The following is a 24,536-nucleotide window of genomic DNA, read 5'->3' on the forward strand; positions in this document are numbered from 1 at the left end:
ACCAAAAGCCCCACTCCTCTCCGGGTCCTTTCCCAGACTCCTTTGCTTTAACTCCAACTGTCTGTCCTTGGAGAGCTCACCCAGCTCTCCAAACATTCCAAGACTCTTCAGCACTTCCTCTCTCATAGTACAAACCTAGTAGTGGTGTTGCTGGACCAAAGGGCAGACAGTCTTTTAAAGCCCTTTGCACATAATTCCAAATTGCCTTCCAGAATGGTTGGATTAATACACAACTCCATCAGAAATGAATTAATGTCCCAATTTTGTCACGTCCTCCTCAATATTTATTATTTTACTTTAACGTTGTATTGGCCAATCTGTTAGGTGTAAGGTGGCACCTGAGAGTTGTTCTGATTTTCATTTCTTTAATTAGGAGGGATTTAGAACCCTTTTTCATGTGATTATTGATAGCTTTGATTTTTCATCTGAAAACTGTCTATTCATATGCCTTGGATATTTGTCAATTGGGGAATAGCTTGGTTTCTTATACAATTGTTGTTTTGTACTTATACCAATCTTAGAATACTCCCCAATAGAAAAGCCTGGCATTCTACCACAAAAAATCTCCCCATATTCTTGCTATAGTCTTTACAGAATCAAAATTGCATGAGTCCCAGTTTAATAGAGGAAAAAATGAATTGTTTTTATAGCCTATGAACAAGCAATAGTGTAAAAATAATCATTCAATAAATGTCTAATTCAGAAAGAGCTAATCATGTAGCAAGAGCAGGAGATAAATGGACAGTCCAACTATTATGCTGGGTCCTATGAAATAGGAAATGATGCACTAAGTAAATCTCCTAGGGTGGTCTGTGATATTCACACAGGAAGAAAGGGCAATGATGCATTGTAATCTATGCTCTCCTTTCTTCCTTCCCTTCTCTTCTGATTCGTTTTCTATTCCATGTTTTCTATTCTTGATGGCTCCTCTTCTCTTTTTTTCTCATTCATACTAATTTGGAATAAACCTTATCTACTTACTTAATCATAGTTTTTTTGTTTGTTTATTTCTTATTATTTGTACCTCTCACAGAACCACTCCTCAAGCTAATACTCCTACAGTAGACCTCTAATGAACATTCAAGGAGAAAATGACTGACTCTCAGCTACAAAATTTACAAACTTTATATTTTTCAAAGGAGTATCTAAAAACTAGTCACTTTTGTAATGGACTCTCCACCTACTTTTTGATAACTTAAGGACTAAACTAAATATTGAAAATTAAACTAAATATTGAAAAACAAAGCAAAACAAAATTCATTCAATTCGTAATTATCATTATACTATTCACTCTGAGACATTGGTCTGGATCATAAGTCTTCAAGGGCAAAGATGGGATTGGTAAAGCATTCTATGGGTAGTAATTTCAAGCTCAAAAGGTCATGTTTAATAAGTAATTGTGGGAAAAAGGAAAAGGACCATATTGCAAATGAAAAATTCCTTTTGATTATGATTATTGTTATATAAATATTATTATAATATGCCTTGGTATGAGGAGCTAGTGTGGCAAAATGAAAAGAATACCTACAGAGTTAGAAAGGCAATAGCCCAAGTTCTACTTTTATTCACTAAATTTCTCACTACCCAAGGCAATTCTATAAGTAACACTTTGGTTTATAGATAAATAGATGGCGTTTCAGATCTGGAAAGATCTGAAATCAGAGAGTTTCCACATTAGGAGTTCCCTATACAAACAAAAAACCAGGGCTGGACTGGGTGGTGGGGTGAACTGGGAAAACAGAAGTCTCTTCCATGAAGAAAAAGATTAATAACTATTTAGAAAATATTTTAATTTAATTTACTCTGCTTGCAAAAGTGAAAATAGGAAAAAACAGCATAGAAAAGCATTTATAATCACCTTATTCATCTACCAACACTGTAGATGAAAACCATTTATCCAAAGCATCTGCACAATTATCACAGGGTATTACTGAAATATATTTGTACATGTACAATGCACAAGACATTTTACATATGTACACATAAAATTATTGAATAAATTTACAAAAAATGAACTAGAAATAAATTCTAGAGTAAATCAAAATTTCCATTAAGAGAAAGATGTAAAAGAAGTTTTACTTTTTTCCCTCCAGGACAGTGGATTGTACCATGCCTTAGCTGTTCAGACAATAGAACCTGTGACTGGAGAGAAATAACATGGCAGCCTCATAACTGCCAATACAGTGTCCTGTCAAAGACTCAACTCCAACACTGTCTGAGAGGAAGAAAGGTAGGTCACAATGGGAGAAGCCCATTTATTTGTTCTACCTGTAGCACAAAAACCAAAACCTAATGACTTCACTTTCATAGGAAAGCACTTCGCTAACTCTAAAATCCTAGAAAAGATGTGAATTACCATTCTCATTATGGCACCAGAAGTCACACCATTGCTTTTATTCTCACATGTATGGCTTTGTTTTTCAATGTGTACCAATAAAACAGATGGGCACTATGATTCATAGATTTTTATGTCTACATATATGTATATATGTTATCATGAGAGATCCTTAAAAATTCCTAACCCATTTCTTCAAAGATTGGAAATTAAGCTTTTTATTGCTAGACACAGACAATATTGAAACCACACCTCATTCCTCAACTGCCATTTCAGCATGAAATCAATTGTGGGAGCTTGCCACGTTGACTAGATTTGGTAACATGGAGCAACTGAGTTCATCAACTGCAGCTACTGTAGTAGACATTGCTATTAAAACTGACATCTGTAGTTTAGCATAAGAAACCACATGGTTCCGCTTGCGAATCTCATTTCTCCTACTATATACTGAATGCATGGCATTGCTCTTGCATACTAACCTTACTGATCTTCTTTCACATTCCTGGGCAGGTCTCGCATGGACCTCACTAGACTGAATTTTCCTTTAGTGAGGCTTCTAAGCTGATTTCTTGGAAATACACTCTTCTTGATAGGCATGCTTTGACTGTGTAGCATTTGACAGACATCTCTAATTAGTGAATCGGGCACACAGACTGAGATGCATTTTGATCTAAAGTAAGTAATACATCCTTCTCCACATTTTCACAGTTTCTTTTTTGGGGGAGGGGTCTTTTTAGTTGTTTCTAAGCTCTCTTATATAGGAAATTGGAAACATGTATTTAATATTCAAAATCCCTATTGATACATGAAAAGAGATCAGGACTGCAAAACCCATCCATATCTTTGAGAACAAATAGGTTGGGGGAAAAAGGGAAATAGAAAGATGACTTTTGAACCACTCTCACTACAGCATTTTCTGCAAACTTCAGTCCAAAGACCCAAATTTCAACCAATAGACCAAAACATAGGTGGCCTCATCCTTGCTGGTGGCGCTGTTTGCTAAATCATCCACAGTGATACAGACAGACAGCACAGACTCAAAATTCTAGAAATGTAACAGTGAGAACATCAGAAATAGTTATGGTTGCCACATTTGGGACTTTCACAAAATTTCATCAAATACTTAAAAAAAAACTTGGGTTAGGGCATTACTGAGCAAATTCCATGTGAATAGATTATCTGACAGTAATTGGGTTTGGCATTCATACACAGTGGCCTGGGTGACTGTGGATAGATTATTTCAAAAATTAACAAGGTTCAACTTATTAATTTATAAAATAAGAAAAAAATAACATTTGCCTCTATATAGTACTTCAGGTATGTTGCAAAGAAAAACACAATTGTATATAATTAGTTTTATAATTTGACTTTTTATCCTTTGTGATTCAAATGGTTGAACAGCCTTTAAGTTATATTTTTTTCATTCCACATCTTTTCTCTTAACTCTTGGAAAATCCACTACTTGTTATTAACATGAGCATAGGAGGAGGGGTGGAGGTAGAGAAAGAGATAGAGATAGACAGACAGACAGAGATGGAGACAGAAAGAGACTGAAGAAAGAACTATAAAAGATAATTATAAAGGTAAGATTTGATTGCTATGATGATCAAATGAGATAATATTTTTAAACATTTTATAAACCTTAATTTTTATTTTGTTCAGCTGTTCAGTTATGTCCAAATCTTCATGACCCTATGCACCATAGCATGCAGACACTTCTATCCACTGATCTCTCTTGAAATCTTTCAATAGAGGTGCTTGCCATTATTATTGTTGTTGTTTTTACTTGTTAGCAGCCCTGGCATGAGACAGTCTCAGGGCTGTCTTAAATCTGGAAAGTTATTTTGAATAATAAGCCAGTTAACCTCTCTGAATATCATTTTGTTCATCTGTAAAATGAAGATATCAGGCAAAAGAACCAGGGACTGGCAAACTATACTATGACAACAAATGGCAAGCCAGATTTGTCCTACAGGTCAGCTTACTGACCTCTGATGAAAGGTTATTTCTGTCTCTAATATTGAGTCTACTATCTATAGATTCTTAGTTAAAAGGAGTCTCTTATATACTAAGAGATTGGTCTTCCTAAGTGAGAAAGAATTAGCTTTTTTCAGAACTTCAAGCACAGAAAAACTTACAGATTCAATATATGATCATCCAAAATGTACTTTAGTCTTACACTACCATGTAGCGAATGTCTTTCCTTCAAAGTAGTTTGTGACATTAGACTGACCAGAAATTTGTGGTAGTGGTTTCTAAATATGATTTGTATAGTGGGGAAAGCAGAAGCTGGAATAACTTTCTATTTGACTTGCTTCTCCAAAAAGAGTGATCCCTCTTCATTTAAAATGAGAGAAACATAATAATAGATGTGGTAGAAAATCAGGTTGTGGTTGGGGGAGTTATGAAAATCATAGCAGTGATTATTCTTTGAAGGATATGAAATTTCCTAACTTCAGAAACTGAGCTGTATCACTCCACAACTGTTCATAAAATCATAGATCTAGAGCTGGAATGGACCTTAGATTATGTCATCTACATATGAGGAAACTGAGGACCAGAGAGATCTTTTATCCTACTAAGATAGAGAGCTTCATCTCATCTAAGAGGAAATTCCTTAAAGTCCCTAGAAAAGCAAATTAAAAATCAGAGGCATAGTGAGGTGCCATTTCCTCACGCCATACATGTCCTGCTTTACAAATCTATTTCCTATTCCTATTGATCTCTTCCTGAAAAGAATCTGGAACCACGCGTATCTTTCTTGAATAAGGAATAAAGAATATCTTTCCAGATTTCTTGAACTATCTTCACCCCTCACATAGTCATGTAAGGTTGTCTCTCTACCAATCCAGAAGCATTCCTAAACAGTAGCACAGAAAACACTGATGGCTGAAACCTGGGTAACACAAAAAATAAATATAAGGAAATTTCAGGAGGATGGGGCCCTAGCATAGATGGGGGGACAAGAAAATTTTCATGTAGAAGATATTGTAGAAGCTTGTCACTATAGCTAGAACACTGGACCTGGATTCAGGAAGAATTATCTTCCTGAATTCAAATCTGGTCTGACCCTTACTGTGTGACCCTAGGCAAGTCACAACCCTATTTGACTCAGTTTCTTCATCTGTAAAACCACTCCAGTATCTTTGCCAAGAAAACCATAAATGGGGTCAGAAAGAGTTAGACATGATTAAAATGGCTGAACAGCAACAACAATAAAAGGTGGTAGTTGAGCTAACTTTTGAAGGAAATTAGGTACCCAAAAAGGTGGAGGTGAAGAGAGAATACATTCTAGTCATGGATAGCTTATTCAAAAGCAAGAGGAAGGTATGAAGGAGGACAGAAAGCAGGCTACTTTGGTTGGTCCTAGTGTAAATGAAGGGAAGTAATGGAAAATTTAACCTTGTTCCAGGCAGCCAACATGATTGTGAGTAGAACAGTAGGGAAGTAAGTTGGTTGCCCAAGCCTTTCCAGATTGAATTTGATTACTACTCACAAAGAAAGAAGGAGAATTATGTAGGGCATAGAAAGGGTAGCTTCAAGGCCAGTAAGATCTATATTCCAGGCACCCCTTGTACTCAGACTGGCTGTGTGACTTTAGGCAAGTCATGTAACTTGTAAGTGTCCTACATAACCCTCTACGACAATGTTACAGCTAAGGTAATGATTGGATTGGTTGAGGAAGTTTCCCCACTCACCAAAGGTTTCATCAGTATAGAGGTTAAGTCTCAGTCCCTATGCCAAATGTAAAAAATGGATAGAGATAGAAAAAAGGGATATAGGAGCAGCTTCAGGACCGCTGGTCTCTGGTACCCTTGTCAGGTGGCCAGAGAGAATGAAGCATTGGTCTTGTCTTCTGAAATCATCGGGGAGGATGAAAGATGAAAACAGAGATGACAATATGGGCCAAAAAAAAAAAAGATAGCTGTTCAATTCAGCTGTCTTCCATTCAGTGCAAGTAAAAAAAAGTTTAAGTCTTCATGGATAGAGTGCTCCAGGTTTTTGGAAGTCCTTGCCTAAAGTGTTCTGTTCCTGGTTTCAGACCACCACAATAATGCAAATCTTTAAATAATGTGTCACACACTTTTTTGTTTCTCAGTGTGTATAAAACTTATATTTACATATATATTAAAGTTTATTAAATTGTGATAGTATTATATTTAAAAACAACACACATCTTAATTTAAATGATTGTTTAATAAATGCTAACCATCATCTGTGTCTTCAGTAAGTTATAATCTTTTGGTGGTAGAAGGCATTGCCTCATTGTTGATGGCTGCTGACTCACCAGAGTGGTGGTTGTTAAATGTGGGTGGCTGTGGCAAATTCTTAAAATAAGCCAACAATGATGTTTGTTGCATCAATTGGCTCCTCCTTTCACAAAATATTTCTTTGTAGTATGTGATGCCAATTGGTAGCATTTAACCTACAGTAGAACTTTTTAAAATTGGAGTCAATCATCTTGATCTCTGCTGTTGTTTTTCAACTAAGTTTGTGTAATATTCTTCAAAATTATTGTGTCTCTGAGACTAGGGAGGCCTGAGCAGAGGAAGAGAGATGGGACATGGCTGGTCAGTGGAGTTGTCAGAACATATAAAACATCTTTCGATTATGGACATGGTTCATGGTTGCCCAAAACAATTCTAATTATAACATCAAAGATCATTGATCACAAATCACTAAAGCAAATATAAAAATGTTAAGATGCTAAAATGTGATACAGATGAATGATGTGGCCACATGCTATTGGAAAAGTGGCAGCAATATACTTGATTAACACAGGTTGCCACATACCTTATTAAACACACACACACACACATACAATATATGTGAAGCACAACAAAAAGAGGGATGCCTGTATAGAGAAAGTGGCAGTAACAGGGAAGATAGCAAGATGCTCACTTTGGCTAGATATAGCATGCTAGTGTGTAGCAAGGATGCTAAGATGGTCCTCTGCCCAATTTGATGATCCCTTCCAAACTACTTACTAAGATTACTTTTATCAGAAGGAGGCCTTCAATGTAATGAGCCCGGGGCCCTAGCTGGGCTTCATTGAATGATTGTCAACTGAGAGTCAGGGAAATGGAGTCTTATTGGAGTAATCTCTAGCCATATTTAACATAGCTCCAGTCATTCAAGATTAACCAACAATTTACTGTGTCTTTTTAGCTGGGAACTGAAATGTATATTTAGTTTCCTGGGAGGTACCCTCTTCTAACAAAGTCCTATGCTCTGTAATTTCATCAGATAGATTAGGGGGTCTCATAAAACTGATCAAGGGTTCTCCTGCTCACTCCTGCCACATGTGAGTATGGAGGGTGAATAGGTTGATGAAGATGTTTATGAATAAAATAGCCATTCATATAATGTAATACTTGTAAAAAATATTACACAAACAGGATTTATGATATACCCTTGAAACCATCAAGTGCTGGAAATACTCTTATGTTAAGTACTTCACATGTTAATTAGTCTGTAGGAAGTAAGAAAAACAAGAAAGATATGCATTTTACTGAAATGCCAAAAAAATCAATAAAATACATGATACTGAGTAAGCTGAATGTTACATATGGGATGTGTGGAGGCTAGATCACTATATTAGATTCCAGGACATAAGAGTTCTTATTTTGATTCCTTCCCCTTTATTTGCTATAAGACCTTGCCAAGTTTAACCTCTGTTTCTAAATGTCCTCATCTACAAAATACACATAACTGGCCCTGTTTATCTCTAAAAAATGTTGTAAGAATTAATGCTGATTTAAAACTTCTCCTTGTCTACCATGGATATTCATAAATATCTTGAAATTCTCTTTTCTTATGAGTGGTCTGCTGGATTCAATAGGAATGAGACTTAGTCACACTGAACCAAATACCCCCAGGAATCACATTCTTATTCCAAAGAGGAAATAAGCAGAAAAATTCTAATTTAACAGGAAACCAGCAGAAAAGTAAAGCATTAATATTTATTTTTTAAATTGTATTATATGATGTATTTTTATTAGAGTTGTCTCTTTAACCCTAAGCTCTTTGTGAACACAGAGCTGGTCTTTGAGGAACACTCAGCTATATAGCACTGCCTGGCATGTGTCAAGGACATCATACATTTTTTTGCTAGTGATGATGCTTTCATCATTATGGAATGGTAACGGTACCCTGTGTTTAAATTCTACAAGGAGCTTTGAGTAAAATGATCAGACTAGTTCATCTTTTCAGCATAAAAAACAGTTACACCCACAGTCATCCAAGAAAACCAAATCAAGGTTAGTCCGGATCATTCTCAAAATGGTTCTGCAGCCATATGTGCACATGCAAATTACATATGGGAAAAAATACTTAAACATAAATGTGTCATGTTTTAAACAAAAATATCTTAATTGGAACTTCTAGTTCATGAGATAGATGAATCAAGGCAGAATTATTTGCTTTATGAAAGTATTAACCAAGAAGTTTCCCTTAATTAACAATCCCCTAATAGTGTATTTAAAAAGATGATTCAATGTAGGAAATATTCGTTTATACTCACATTGTTTGAGAACATTGGGTGAGGTAAGGTATTCTTATATTTTTAATCATTAACATAAACACTTTTTTGAGGCAACCTGACTAGCCTGATGCCTTCAAGAAATTGAGAAAAGAACGGCTGTGACAGTGAAACAATAACAAAATCAGTACCTCTTAACAATTAGATCTCTCCAAAAGGAGATCCCCCTCAAAAGGTGATGGGTTCTCTGGTGCTATCCCTGACCTCAAGAACCTTTTTTCTACTGAAAGTTTTCATTCTACTGTGAATTTTGTGATGACTGTCCCCATGGAAGACAAATATAATGTTAGATGAGAAGTGGTAGTCATTCACTTTTAAATTTATTAATTTTTAAGTTAATAAAATTTATATATATATAATAATTTAAATTAATAAAATTAATTATTAATTTTAAACCAAAGATAAGCTATGTGTTTCAAAATGTTTTTCTTTCTCTACCCAGATGAAAGTCCTTTTCAAAGAGTATGTTATGGTATGGCGTACTATAATTAAATGTAGGATAAGTAGGTAGCTAGGTGACTTAGTGGTTAGAATGTTGGACTTTGAGTCAGAAAACCAGAGTTCAAATTGAGAATCAGACACTCATTAGCTGTATGACCCTGGACAAGTCACTTTGCCTCTTAATCTTAATCCACTGCAGAAGGAAAAAAAGACAAACCATCTTAGTATTTTGCCAAGGAAATCCCATGGACAATATGAACTTTGGGGTCACAAAAAGTTGTACACGACTAAACAAGTTAGGGTAGAGTAGAGTAGGGTAGGGCAGAGCAGAGCAAAGTAGTGAATATACCAATGAAATAACAGATCCATTTGCCATCTTCATCACATTTTTCTCTAAAGTATTGGAAGATATGAGAGAGCAGAAGGCAATTTTCTTTTTCTTGAAATTCTCATTAGCTATAGGCTAAGAAAACCTATTCTTCAACCTTCTTAGAAGGCTATTACAAAGGCTTTTCCTTAGACAATATATTGACTCTTTCTAAAAGCCTTTCCTTTTAGTTCTTCATTCTCCTTTTTTGTTTTGGTTTGGTTTTGGTTGTTTTTTGTTTTGTTTTTTACTACTGTATTTGTTTTGGAGAATATGATGTACCTTGGGATTTTTAGGACCACCTATGGTGAAAGAATTAGATACAAATTAGTTGACTTGGAAAAGGATATAAATTCCCTAGAGCACTTGTAAGGAACCATATTTCCATGTTATAGTGTGTAGCCTGGCTAATCAGTCATAGGACTACATTTCAGGCATCATGAACAGGAAACTAACCTCTGATGGAAAGATTGGGGGAAATTTCTAGTTGAATAACTTTCAGTTAGTCTTTTTCAAATATTCTTTGTGTCACCTCATTTAAACTTTGTTAAAACAAAGGTGATGTATTACATTTGGAGGGTTTTCTAATATAGAAGCTCAAACATCTGAAAATTAATTATATTAATACAGGAGTCAGTGATAAATATTTTGAAAACTTTATCCTCTTACACATCTGTCTGTGTAGAACCCCCCCCCCCCCCCCCGGCCCCGGCTGACTGACTAATGAGTTCTGAATTAGATATTTATGAGAATTTATCAAATATAACATTGTTACATAGTATGAAACACTGCAAGGGAAATAGTTTAAAAACATGGTAACTAATCTTACCATTGGAAACACTTGCGAGCCTGACATAAGTGATTTTTTCCAACAAACGTTTATTTTGTTTGTCAGTTGAAAATACAGCTCAAAGTTTAGACCTGTAATAAAATATCGAGGAGAAGAGTGCAATTAAGAACAGGAAATATGAAAAGGCAATATTTGTTGAAGGACTTACAACTCAGCTGTTAAAACAGGAACTGTAACAAATTTTCTAAGTAATGTTTTCAGGTTAAGCTGTGTCTTGAAATTAAAGATGTTTAAATTTTTGGTGTGGGTAATTTATAATATTCTCTGGCTACTAAGGGAATTCTATGATTGCACAAGGCATTATTGCCTGTCAATTCTAATATTTGAATGTTATTAGATTCTTTTTTGTTTGGGTTTTTCACTGACCTTTTACCATAAAAGAGTGAGTTATACATCATATGATATTTTATTTTAATATATGTAAACATGTGTGTAAACACATGTCTAAACACACATCTGTACGTGTGTGTATTTAGAAGCAGCTTGGAGCAGTAGATAAAGTTTTGCCTTTGAAGATAGGCAGACCTGACTTCAAGTTTGGCCTCTGAAACACATTGGTCACATGACCAGTATTATATCTAATCTCAGTATTTCAAAGCAACTCTCAAAGACTAGAAGGCATAGATAAATCTGCTTTACTGTAGGAAATTTCTCCACCAGTGGTTTCTGAAATCAGAGGTCAGAACACCTCCTAATTCCTATCCTCAAAATAAAGGCTGCTGGGCAGAGTCAAAACAGAATTGTATTTGGAATCAGGAGAGACCCACATTGAAATCTCTATTCTGACACTTTTTCTAACTGTATAATCATAGTCAAGTTACTTAATTTCTTCATGCCTCAGTTTCTTCTTCTGTAAAATGGGGATTAAAAAAAAAGACTTGTACCACATACCTCACAGGCTGTTTTGATGAAAGTGGTTTGTAAACTTTAATATATCAACAGCTACCATATCAACTAAATGGATAGGAACAAAAATGTTCAGCAGAAAGAACTGAAACCAATTGATATTTCATGTTTATTTTCTTTAAGGAAATTACTTATGTTTATGAAAAATAGAAGAGGAAAGATTTGGGTTGGCATTATTCAGTTCTTAATTTTTTTTGTCCCAAAGCATTAGTTAAGCTCTTGACCTAGACCAATTAAAATGCATAATTGGGAAATGCATTTTGGATATAAAGTGTTATATTGAAAGTGAACATACTCTGCTGCATTGTGTTAACAACTACAATGGCTTAACCTCTTATGTAGTTTATTTCTCCCCCAAGTTTCCATTATAATTTTTAGTCTTTAAAATAAATCTTTCTTTAGCTCTTCAAAGAATTCTTGTTGGGCCTGTGTCCAGTTTGCATTTTTTCTTTTAGACTTTACAGGTAGATGTTTTCAAGTCATTTCTTCTGAGATTCTGCTTGAGCTTCTCTATCACTATAGAAGATTTTATGGTCAGGTTCTTTTTTGTTGTTTGCTTGTTTTTCCAACCTGTTTCTTTAATTTGGATTTTAAAGTTGAACTCTGCACACTTGGAAATTGAGGGAAGAAATCACTGGCTTTTGCTTCAGTTTTCAATGTCCTTTTGTTGCTTTTGCTGCTAGAACTGGAGGCCTATAAGTTTTTAGTGCTTCCAAATGGTAAAATTTGGAGAGAGTTCTGATTATTTCACTCTTTTGCCTGATCTCTACAAAAATAGGGACCTAGCTACTCCTCTCTTCCCATGAACTGTGATCTGGAAATGGGTAGTGGTGACATAGCTATCAAAATGACACTCATTCCTATACCTAATTCTAGCACAAGGGTCACTTGGAATCTCTTTGGGCCAGATGGTCAGCCCATTTACCTTCCCTGCTACCTTCAAAGTCCACAGCTGGAATTTCTTTTCTTCCTATATTCCTATTCTGCCCTGAGCTGGAAACAGGACTCATGATTTTTGTAGGGTTTTTTTTTTCCACTCAGAATTTGTTTAAGCCTTTTTAAAAAAAATGTTCTTTAAAAAGTTGTTTAAAAGTTATAGATGACTGTATTGGGAGAGCTCAGGAAGAAGGTTCTATCATCTTGACTCATCCCCAAAACTGTCAGTTACAAAACAAACTCTTTGATAAAACAAATTGCAGCAGCAGACCTGAAATTTCAGAACCATCAGCATGACTACTTTTCTTAGTAAAAATTCTTTCTGTCTAATAGGCAGGCATAACTTGACATAATAGACCATTAGCCTAGTAACCTAATACCTCATAGTATAAATGACCCATTACTAATACTCCATCTTTTACCTCTTCCTTTTGAAACTGTTTGTTGGAGAAATGCTTACATGCTCATTAGCCTGTAGTGTCAATAGGTTTTCTTACAAGGAATAGTGAGGGGGCAATGCCTAACTTTATCAAACAGGAAAAGAAAAAGATCTTTAGCAAAATCACTTTGATAGCTGAGTGGAGGATGGATTAGAAGTACTTTGTAAAAAGATTTTGCTCTGATTGAGACTCTGCAACAAAAGGTATAGAGACAGCCTTGGGAAAGCAAAAAGACATTGTATCATGTTATTTTTATCAAGAAAAGTACTTCACAAACCCAAATACTTAATATAAACAGTGCCCCCTCAAAAAAAATGAGCAACTTAAAGAAGGCAATGGAAAGGTTCATGGTGTATATGATCAAGTTGAAACATGTAACCAATGAGGAACTAAAGAGGACACATGTATAGGAGATAATCAAAGAATTATACAACCCCCCCCAAAAAAAAGAAAATGAACTAGTCTCACAGAATGAGGGAACAATAAATAATAATCATATGAACAGAGTGTTCCACTAATTCCCCTGTAAAGTTACAATAAAATGAGGAAAGCCTCCAGCATAGTGTCAGGTTTTCTCTAGTGAATCCTCCACAGGGCATGGATGAGAGCTGCACAAGATAGGCAGGACCAGATAGATAGGTTGCAATCTGCATCTTTGGAAGAAAGTCTTGAATAAATGAAATCATAGATTCATTCGAGTTATTATCTCGTAGTTATCTTTTTCACAGAGGCTCAGATAGAAATGGTCCAGGGCTAAGAGGCCATATTTCTTTATACCTACTGATTAATTGATCAATAGTAGGTATATCTTGCAATTTATTTAATAAGTGCTAAATGTTTATTGCCTACTGGTATGTGTCACATCATTTTTGCCATTGCCTTTCATCATCTACTTTGGTCACTAAGTCTTGTCTACTTAAGAATAAACCCTCTGTAATTTGTGGTGACAATAACCTGGTCCTGAATTGCCATCATAAATTCTTCTGTTTCAAAAAGAAAAAAGTCTTCATGATACAGCCATTTGGTCCTTGCTCTTTCTGTCGACATCTTGTTTTCTGGGCTCACATAGATGTTGCCTATTGAGACCTTTGTAAAATCCACGCTTTAGTCATAACTGTTCTATAGACTTCACTCAGGAAAATACTAATTTTGGTTACATTTGATAAGTACAAGGATGCTCTTTCTCAGAGGCATTTATATAGCATTAAGCTATTTTACACATACTCTAATAATATTTGTCAGTCTATTTTACAACCCTTACCTTCTGTCTTAGAATCCATACTAAGTGTTGATTCTAAGGTAGACAAGTGGTAAGGGCTAGGCAATCAAGGTTAAGTGACTTGCCCAGGATGACACAAATAGGAAGTGTCTGAGGTCAGCTTTGAACACAGGTCCTCCTGACTCCAGGTCTGGCACTCTGTCCACTATGTTGCCCTTGCTGCCCCTAATAAATCTGTTTTAGGAAGGAATTATTCGTCTTTCTAAAGCTAGCTTGGGATTGTGTTCTGTGTCTCATTAATATTGTTCAATGCTTTGGGAGGACATTTTACAAAGTTTTTATGACATTTTATAGTCGTAGCAGTGCACTATAACTGGTACTGCACAGGTGATGATTATTTTAAAGCATGTTCTTCCCATTTAACTTTCATTTTAGGATGCCAGTAGGAATCTCAATTTTTTTGGCCACAGCCATCTCTTTGATTTTTTTTTTATGCACAATGTGTCTTGCCTGGAGGAGACAGTTACTTGTAAGTGTTGCCTTCGTCTATTGGTTCAATATGACTCCCAGCTTCAAGTTCAAATTCTTCAGTTCCTATTTTTGTTTCTTGATATACCTTAAGAATTTTGCCCTTGTTGAGTCCAAAAAAATTTTTATGTCATTGGTGAAAGATTCCACAAGATGAAAGAGCTGAGTAATGAATTGTCTTCAATAGAACCATATAGTTCGGTGGCATCCATACACATCAAGCGAGTTAATAAAATGTTTGGTTTGACTTCCGCTTTAACTTGGAAACCAACGTCTCTTTTTTTTAAGAGATGATAATGGATTTAAGAATAAGCAAAACCATTGTGGATTTTAATTATCTCCCTGGGGATAAAAAAAATGCTGGCTTTAATATAAAAAAATATCCTCTCTAACATTGTTTTGGTGAGGTATTTTAAACAGAAAAGAGTTTTCCATGTGGACATCAAATACTCCAATGCTTTTACTGTTTGGGGATCTATTTTGTAAATTTGTAATATATGAATTGTAAAGAGTGAATCAAACTTTTTGTCTATTAATCAGCAATTTTTAAGTTGATCAACCAAAAACTTAAACACTCTTATTTAACACTAAGTAAAAGAATTCGCAAGTCACTTACTAAAGTGGTTGACAACTCCAGAGGTCACTGCACTCCCTGGGCATTGCTAAGCAAATTGAAAGACTGCAATTGGTTCCCATAAAGTAGAGAAAGGGACAGGAAGTGAAGTGGGAAAAGGACTATTAAAAAGTCCTGAAATTCCTGTCCAGGGAGCTTCTCCTGGTGACTTGACTTTTGGAGGTGGCTTTGGATTTGACCTTCGAACTTGGAGCTTGGACTTGGGCTCTTAGACTGCTTCTTGGAGGACTGCTCCAGGATCTTCTCCTTTGGACTTCAGTGTTGGAGGACTTGGCCTTGGGACTTGGCCTTAGGGCTTATGCTTTGGAATTCATTTTGGATGTGTGAGTAGCTGGCCTTCCTTTCCTGGCTTCTGAAGAGATTAGTTCCAGAGATTCCTGCTTTGGCTTTGGAGGAGGCAGCATGGGTGGAACACTAGCTGAAGACTCAGACAGGGGGAAGCCACTGTAGGTCTAAGCCTTACTTCATAGGAGAAAGGCTAGTAGGCTTGTTAAAACATGTCTCCTTAGCTATCATTTTCCATTTTCATTCTTTCTGCCTCTTTGTAAATAAAACTACTAGGTCAGTTTTTTTACTTAAGTTATAATATCTTTAAATCAGAAACCACAATATTACTATAGAATCCTCATATTTAACATAAAACCTAGATTTTCATTTCTTACAGAATGTTAAACTGAGTAAAGAATGTGATAACCAGCAAATACAGTATAAATATTAGGTCATTTTCAAATAACTTATTGAATAATTATTGAGCCTATAATAAATTATTATTTATACTATTGGATTTGGGGGTGTACCTTTTATCTTTAGCCTATATCTTATTTTCATATATATTTATAGAGGTTTTATTGATAAAATGATGCAAATTCTTTTCATACAATACTCAAAATACATAGATTGGTCCATATTTGGAGGTGTTGTATGTGATGTCTTCTGATAAGAAAGGTAGAATCAGATATAAGTGTCATTGCCAAGAATTTTTTTGGAGTTTGTATCAAATGATGATTTTTAGTGTTCTGATCCCAATTTTCAGGTCCTTCAGCTTTTCCCTTGATTCCCTTGATTTCATTTTTCATTTGGTCTAATCTAAGCTTAAGGATGAAGTTTGTTTTTATTTATGTTCTTAATTGTCCTCCATTGGTTGGTAGCCTGCTATTGTGAGATTTGGAGCTAAAAATATTATTGAAAAAAGCAGTATGAAAATAAAGAAATGGGTGGCATGATTGGAGACATAAGAGATGGCATGTTCTAATTTCCTAGAATAGCGCTTTATCATGAACTGTGACGTAAGCAAGACTCAGGTCAGTGTTCTCCACTACCTCAGTGAAGTCAGTTGGACAGAGGACTGAAGTAAAAGCTAATGTTTAAGAAGACCACTATAACCATCAGCTACTAGTTTCAAATATGCAATGATTTACTGCTGTCATTATCTATGTCTACAGATAAATTAATTATTTGTATTTTTTAACAAAGACAGTTAGTTATACATTTGTAATTCTGGACGCAAGGTCCATGAACTGATATTTTATTTTCAACTTAAACCAACTGAGGCATTTTACTAGTATCCTGTTAATTCAGAATTTTATTATTTACCATCACTAAAAGTTCAAAAGCAGCCCATTCACTGCAAAGACTAATTAAATTTGTGTCCAATGCAGAAAAATTTCCAGCTATAGAATATGAAACCTTTGCAACAAAAGAGATTCATTTCTTATTTTGCTATGACATTATACCTGTCAATAATAAAAGTATCTATTCCTTAATTCTCTTACGTTTTTATTTCAGGTTTACCTTATTTAATGGTCAGTGTTATCTGCATTGAAGCATTTCCAGTAGGCAAGATATAATATTAGTATTTCCTATTAATCCCCATTATATCTTTTCTTTTAGTTTTACCATTAGTTTTATTTTATATATAGCATAATATATGTAACATAATTATAACATAATACATATGATTTGTTAAAAATATATGACAAATTATGATAAATATTTATTTAAGAGAAACAAATTCTCATGTTATCTATTTCCAAAAACCCATCTCATTCTTCTTTTCCTTTTTTTCATTTCTTTCCTCCAATCCCCTTCCTCAAGAAGGCAGGAAATATGATATAGGTTCTACATATGTTATCAGACAGTACATAATTTCCTGTTTACCATTTTGTGAAACAACACATATTGGTTACATAAGAGAAAATTCATGGAGAAAAGTGAGTAAAGAGTGTTCTGTTTTGGAGGCAACTGGGTGGCTCAGTGGATTGAGAGCCAGGCTCAGAGATGGAAGGTCCTGGGTTCAAATGTGGACTCAGACACTTAGCTGTATGACTCTGGGCAAGTTATTTGACCCCCATTGCCTAGACCTTACCCACTCTTCTGCCTTAGAACCACTATTGATTCTAAGATGGAAGGTAAGGGTTTAAAAAAAAAAAAGTGGTATGTTTCAATCTGCATTTAGACTCCATCTGTCCTTTCTATGACCATATATGTTCTTTTTTTTGTCATGAGACCCTTGGAGTTATCCTGGGTCCTTGTTTTGTGGATAATAGTTAAGTTGTATACAGTTGTTACAAGTCTTTCCAGGATTTTTTGTGATCATCTTGTTTGTCATTTCTTTGAGCACAATAGTATTCCATTAAAATCATATACCACAATTTGTTCAGTCATGAACACCCCTTCAGTTTCCATATCTTTGCCACCTGAAAAAGAACTTCTATAAATACATTAAATGTATAATATCTTTTCCTTTTTCCTTGATCACCTTAGGAAATAACCTAATAATGATATTACTGGGTCAAAAGGTATACACAGTTTTATAACTCTTTGATAGAGACTGGTCTCCAAAATGGTTGGATCAGTTTGCAGTTCCACCATCAATGTGTTAGTGCCTATATTTTTTCCATATCCCCTCCAACATTTGTTGTTTTGACTTTTTAGTATTTTAGTCATTTTCATAGGTATAAGATGGTATCTCCGAGTTTTTTATCTACATTTCTCTAAACAACAATAATTTAGAACATTTTCTCATATAGTTATATATAGCTTTGATTTTCATTATGTCTTGACTTCTTGTCATAACAGAACACTAAGTGCCACTCACACTATTGTTCTCCATGTTAAATTTATCATAATAATTTTAGTAGGGCCAGCCTTCAACTCAATATGTATCTATTTCATAGATATATTGAATAAATTTTACCACTGACAAAAATGCCAACCCAATCAGTAGTATCACCAGGGTCTCATTGGCAAATTTTGGGGGATTCCTGAAAGGTCTTCACAACTATTATAGCTGTCTGAGGGTACCCACTGTACACCATCTTTGCTGTAACTATCTTATTTTGCTGTTGTTTCCTCATCTCTCCTCACATAGATAATAACATAGAGAGAATATCCTAGTCTCTGTTTTATGGGGCAAAGAGATGATCCTGAGGCTCCTAAGGACTATAGTGCAAACTGAAGTGAAAAATCCAAAGGTCATACAAAGCCAAAAGACTTGGGTAGGACTATGAACCACTAAAACCAAGTTTGGAAGATCTTGTCTCTAAAGACAATTATGATATAGTAGTAAAAGCACTGACTTTAGAAACACAAGACCTGGGTTTAACTCTGGTATTGATTTCTAGAATCTAGAAAGTCTATAAAAGCTTGGCCAAATCATTAAACCTCTCTAACCCTCAGTTTCCTCATTTATAAAATGAGAGCATTGAATTAGGTGATATCAATGCTGTAGACCAATGATGGAGAACCTTTTAGAGGGTAGATGATATGAGAAATGTCCTCAGGTGCCCATAGAGATTAGAAAGGGAGCATCCCACCTCACATCCCTCTAGATTTCTAATAATAAACTGTGGCAAACTCTGGGCTGGGGTGATGGCACTTGTGCCCACAGAGAGGACTCTGAGTGCCCCCTCTGATACATGTGCCAGAGTTTAACCACCATGACTGTAGATTCTTATATATGCTAGAACACATAGTATGCTTGCCCCCTCTTAGGTATATTAAGCTACTACAAATGTGAAAATGAGCAAAGGTAAATAGTAATACTGGTAATAAATACTAAAATTTCATCATAATTTTAAAAATTATTAGTTTTCAGCAGTTATGTTTTAGGGCAATAATGGTAACCTTTCAAAGACTGAGTGCCTAAATTGCTACTCTCACACTGCATGTGAGCCCTCCCTCCAATATAGTTTTAGGACACTCAGAAGTTTGCAAAAGAGAAATGTGACCATGCCTACTTAAGTAATAATTTTCACTTGTAACTGACAAGGGATGGGGTAATTAATGAATAACTGTCAGATTGAACTTCTAAAATCATCAGTTCTGACTATTTGACCTTTTAAATACAGGATGTGGCCTTTAAAATGAATTTGCTACAAATTATTTTTTAATTCAAAGTTTAAGAGATATGAAGAATTTTATATAGATGAGAAGAGTAATATTTGAATATTCAGAATCATTTTTTCTACTGCATAAAATAGTTGAAATGTTAAAATCTTAAGAGACTGATTATACTCTAATGAAACTACTTTTCCTCCAGTATAGTAAATCTTTAAAATCATAACTGTATTTCTGTTCTATTTTTTTAAAACTATATTTCCTTCCAAAGAAAACATGTAGATAAATATTTAAGCAATCTTCTTGCAAACAGCCTTCTCATAGCTGCAGTGAAGGAAAATATCAATTGAGCTGAACTGAAAGAAAATACCACTTCACTTCAAACCCATAATCTCAAAGATGTAGGAACTCCTTTTATTGGCACAGATCACAGTCCCTCTCTGGAGGGCTGATGGTCTTTGAGAGTTGATGAGTATCAAAATTCATTTTTAGATTTACATTTTTCTTAGATCCAAATTGATAGGAACTCCAAGAGTTCACAATAAAGACTTTTGACAACCGGTAATCATGCCATGAGACGGCATTGGAGTAAGATTTTGATGGAGGGCAATAATCAAGGAGATGCTGTATACTATTAATTTATTTCAATCTAAGCAAAACATTTGCAGAATATCTCATGCAATGATTATGGATGAGGGGCCAAGATATGAATTAGGCAATAATAGAATTATATAGATTTAGCCTGAATCCCAATACCAAAAAAGTGAAAATTCACAAGTTGATTTCAGTTTTGAGTTATTTTTCTAATGGTGTACTTCAGGAATCTGTAATTATCTCTGTGAAAGCCTAAAGAAGAGAAAATATGATAGCTCTCTTCAAAGTATTTGAAAGATTGTCATTAAAGATAGGAATATGGCATTTTTGTCTTGGCCGAAGAGGGCAGAATTAGAATCAAATATGTGGAAGGTGCAAAGAGTCAAATGGATTAAAAGGAAGACATCTTAATCATTTAGAAATATCCAAAAGTAGAACAAGCTGCCTTAAGAGGCAATGATTTTCCTCTCATTGGAAGCTGTCAAGAGGTTGGATTAACCCCCCTGTTGCCCAAATTTTAAAAAGGATTTGGCATCAGATATGAATTGTACTAGATAACCTCTGATATTTCTGCTCTTAGGTTCTGGGAAATTAGATTTTATGATTCAATTAGGGGGAAACTACTTAAAAATCATAGGTTAGAAGAACTCAATATTTCTATAACATGCTAACTTTACCACTAATGATAATGGTAACTAAGTAGAATCGAAGTCTTTCTTCTTGTATCCATATTGTTTTTACTTCAATCTTGACAGAAAGGACCTCTCAAAGATAAATAGTCTCTTTTTCCTCCTCTCATATTATTCCAAACTAAAGCTTCACTAGCTCCTGAAACTAGAGAGATAAATGTCAGTAGGGCAAGAGTATGACCATTGTAAATTAGTATCCTTCCTATTCTTGCCACTACTCTCTGCCTAAATTACTGAACTAGCTTGGATGAAAGATATGGAGATGAATGAAATGTGGATCAGGGAGTCTAAAAATTTAATCTATTCATCCCTTTTCACCTTAAATGATATGGGTAAGGGAAGGCAGGGGGTAAATTCTTTATATTTTATACATATCAATTTCTACATGTATAGCCCAAAGTTGGTGTACTGGATACCTATTAACTGTTGAAGGCTCAAGGAGATTTTTGTGCTAGTCTCTGGACAGTCATGGCTCCTGGAATAGAAATGAAAAATAATTGCATACAAAATGTTTAATATTATTTTAATTTAGGTCTTAGGAACCCATTCACTGATTTAGCAGAAGGAAGGAAGGAAGGAAGGAAGGAAGGAAGGAAGGAAGGAAGGAAGGAAGGAAGGAAGGAAGGAAGGAAGGAAGGAAGGAAGGAAGGAAGGAACGAAGGAAGGAACGGAGGAAGGAAGGGAGGGAGGGAGGGAGGGAGGGAAGGGGAGAAAAGAAAAGATAAAATCTCAGCTCCAAAACATTAAAAGCATCTGAACGCAAGTACTCCTTTGGCTTTGTTATTAGACACACATTTTTATGAGTTGTGAGAGAACTTCGTAATTTGGAGTTGTTTACAGAGTGCCACATAAACATTAGAACTGAAAATTCATGTTTTTCTGTTTCTAATTTTAAAAGGTCCTTTTCATTGGAGATTCAACCAACAGAGGAATAATGTATTATCTGATTGAAAGACTCAATGAAACCCTGCAGGAATGGCAGAAAGTACACAGCATTAAATCTTACTACAATGTCAACAATGGCAGAACATTCATCAGTTACTCCTACTATCCCCAGTTCTGGATCACTGTTTCACAAAGACCAACATTTGAAAAAGCCCTTGAACAACTCTTGCAAAGGTACAATAAAGTTTTGATGTACTGACTTATTGCTGTCTTCCCCAGGAACAAATATGTCTGACTGGAAGCCTTCATTAGTCGCTGTTACATGCTCTTTGCCAAATGTGCTGAAAAGCTCAGGTTTTCAATGATGTGGCTGAGAACTAGTAGGAAATGACAAGCAGGTCTTCTGATCAGGATACCAGATATGGTTCAATGAAATGTAATGCAGTTCTGTTCAAATGTTTACCATCTGTTTTAAAGCAACATATGTGATTTTTTTTTCTTTCTGGGTTTCAGATCACGTCCCCTTGAAAACACAGGCCAGACTATATTAGTTGTTGGTGGTGTTCAGTGGCTTAATTCCAATCATCTACAAATTATTCACAAGGTTTTAAAGAGGTAATATTTTGAAATAACATATATTCATGTTCTCTTCTGTGCAAAAAAAAAAAAAGGAATCTTGGTGGTAACTGAATTTGGCCAAGATTTGATTTAAGGTGAAATGTTTAATTTTGAGTAGACACACACTTAAATCAAGAAACTTTTATTAGTCACTTACTTTATGCTTATATTATGCTAAGCTAAGAGATACAAACAAAGGCAAGACAGTTCTGTCCTCGCAAGTTCACATCCAAGTGGACAAGACAGCTTGCAAATAAGCATGTGTAGAAAGGACATATTCAATGTAAGGAGGAAGAGTATTGAAGGGAGGCAGGGGAAACTCCTTTCAAGAAGTGAGATTTGAGCCAAGACTTATAGGAAGACAGGAAGAATATTGCATGGTGAAAAGCTATGGAGTTGGAATATGGAGTGTCTTGTGTGAGAACCAACAAGTACGCCAATGTCCCCGCATCATAAAGTGGAGGAAAATCAAGTGTAAGAAAGCTGAAAAAGGAGTAAAAAGCCAAAGAGCAGGGAGTGTGATGTAGTTGGACCCGCAATTTAGGAAGATCACTTGATTGAAGGGTGGGGGAAGACAGGCTAGAGTGGGGAGAGATCTGAAGTAGAAAGATTGACCGGAAGGCATTGCATTAATCCAGAAATTAGACGATGGGTTGTTGTACTGGGTAATGGTTATGTCACAGGAAAGAGGAGAGACTAAAGGGTTTGGGTTTTTTTTTATGTCTTGGTGCTCCAGAATTCTATTATTAAAAGTTTATTATTATGCAAATTTAGATATACTAGAAATTAAACCATGGGTCTAACCCAACCTAGTTCAGGAGCCTTCAAGGCACCATGGGTTCTTCAGGTCCGTACCAGCAAAATTTTGGCAGGTCTTATTAAAGTCAGTCAAGAAGTCTAAGTCCTCTTTTGCCCAAGGACCAACCTTGTTAGGTTCTGAAGCTTATCACCAGTTCAAGCTGATGGATTTTTTAGCCATAGTAACATTTAAATACTGTCCAGTAAGTTTTATAATGTGGTAGAGGGAAAACTTAGGATGAAAAAAACTCATGATGGAGTATCACAATAAATAGAAACCCATTGTAGGAAAGTAGCTAGATGGCATAATAGCGATAGCATTGAAGATCTGAGTTCAAATCCCGTCTGAGAAACTGAGTAACTAAGTGACCTTAGGCAAGTCATTTAACCTCTATGCTTCAGTTTCTTCATTTATGAAATAGGGATAATAATAGCAACTACTTTTCAGGATTGTTGTTAGGATCAAATAAAATGGCATATAAAGCACTTTGTAATCTTTAAAGTAATTTATAAGAATTACCTTTAAAAAGTCATTATGCAAATTCAGACATGTTCTAAATCCAATAACGAGCCTAACACAAAACAACTGTTTTTGGCAATACCCTGACATGGTACAATTAGCCTATTGGCAGGTGGCAAAGAGAATCACCAATCCTGTTCTCTGACAGCCCACCTTTACCATCAATGAAAATTAATATAATCCATGCACTTGACTTTGAAATCCCTTCTATTTCTTCCAGGGAAAACTTATTAAATATTCTGGTGGTTATCAAAAGTCTGGGAATGGGGTTTCATCTGCCTGTGGATGGAGTACATTCTTTAACACAGGTAGGTCAGACATACTGTATTCCAGTGAATTCTTTTTTTTTTTTTAAACCCTTACCTTCCGTCTTGGAGTCAATACTGTGTATTGGCTCCAAGGCAGAAGAGTGGTAAGGGCTAGGCAATGGGGGTCAAGTGACTTGCCCAGGGTCACACAGCTGGGAAGTGGCTGAAGCCAGATTTGAACCTAGGACCTCCCGTCTCTAGGACTGGTTCTCAATCCACTGTGCTACCCAGCTGCCCCCTCCAGTGAATTCTTGAATATCATTCGTGAGTGCTTTGGCTGTCCTTTATCATTTAACACACAAGGTGCTTAGGAAAGAAGGACAATAGCAGTTGAAGGGGTTAGGAAAGACTGGAGAATTTGGGGCTTTATATGTTTTAGGAAAGAAGGGAGGGATTCTATAAGGAAGAGATACAGAGGGAATATATTTCAGACATGGAGGACTGTCAGAACAAAGGATAACAAAAGATAATGCCAGGCATGAGGAACTTAGTAAGAACATTTCCTAGATTTGCTAGGCTAGTGGCCTTGTCAAAAAAAGGAAATGAAGTTAATCTAACATGATCAAAAACCATAAACCATAAAGAGCCA

At 35.4% G+C, this 24,536-nt stretch overlaps 1 protein-coding gene across 4 annotated transcripts in view; it reads left to right on the forward strand.

Moving 5' to 3' along the window:
- CPED1 (cadherin like and PC-esterase domain containing 1) overlaps window positions 1-24,536 on the forward strand; it is a 417,420-nt gene that overhangs the window by 369,717 nt on the left and 23,167 nt on the right. For 3 of the 4 annotated variants that reach the window (XR_008912281.1, XM_056799629.1, XM_056799630.1), the window contains 4 exons: window positions 2,094-2,230; window positions 21,717-21,937; window positions 22,217-22,318; window positions 23,860-23,947. Coding sequence is in view for 2 of the 4 variants with exons in the window: in XM_056799629.1 (XP_056655607.1) it covers window positions 2,094-2,230; window positions 21,717-21,937; window positions 22,217-22,318; window positions 23,860-23,947 (548 nt within the window). In the remaining 2 variants the exon portion in view is untranslated. Of the gene's footprint in view, window positions 1-2,093; window positions 2,231-2,845; window positions 3,011-21,716; window positions 21,938-22,216; window positions 22,319-23,859; window positions 23,948-24,536 lie in introns of those variants that run through there. The other variant, XR_008912282.1, reaches the window with a different exon arrangement.

Source organism: Monodelphis domestica, chromosome 5 (genome assembly GCF_027887165.1).
Source record: "Monodelphis domestica isolate mMonDom1 chromosome 5, mMonDom1.pri, whole genome shotgun sequence".
NCBI lineage: Eukaryota > Metazoa > Chordata > Mammalia > Didelphimorphia > Didelphidae > Monodelphis > Monodelphis domestica.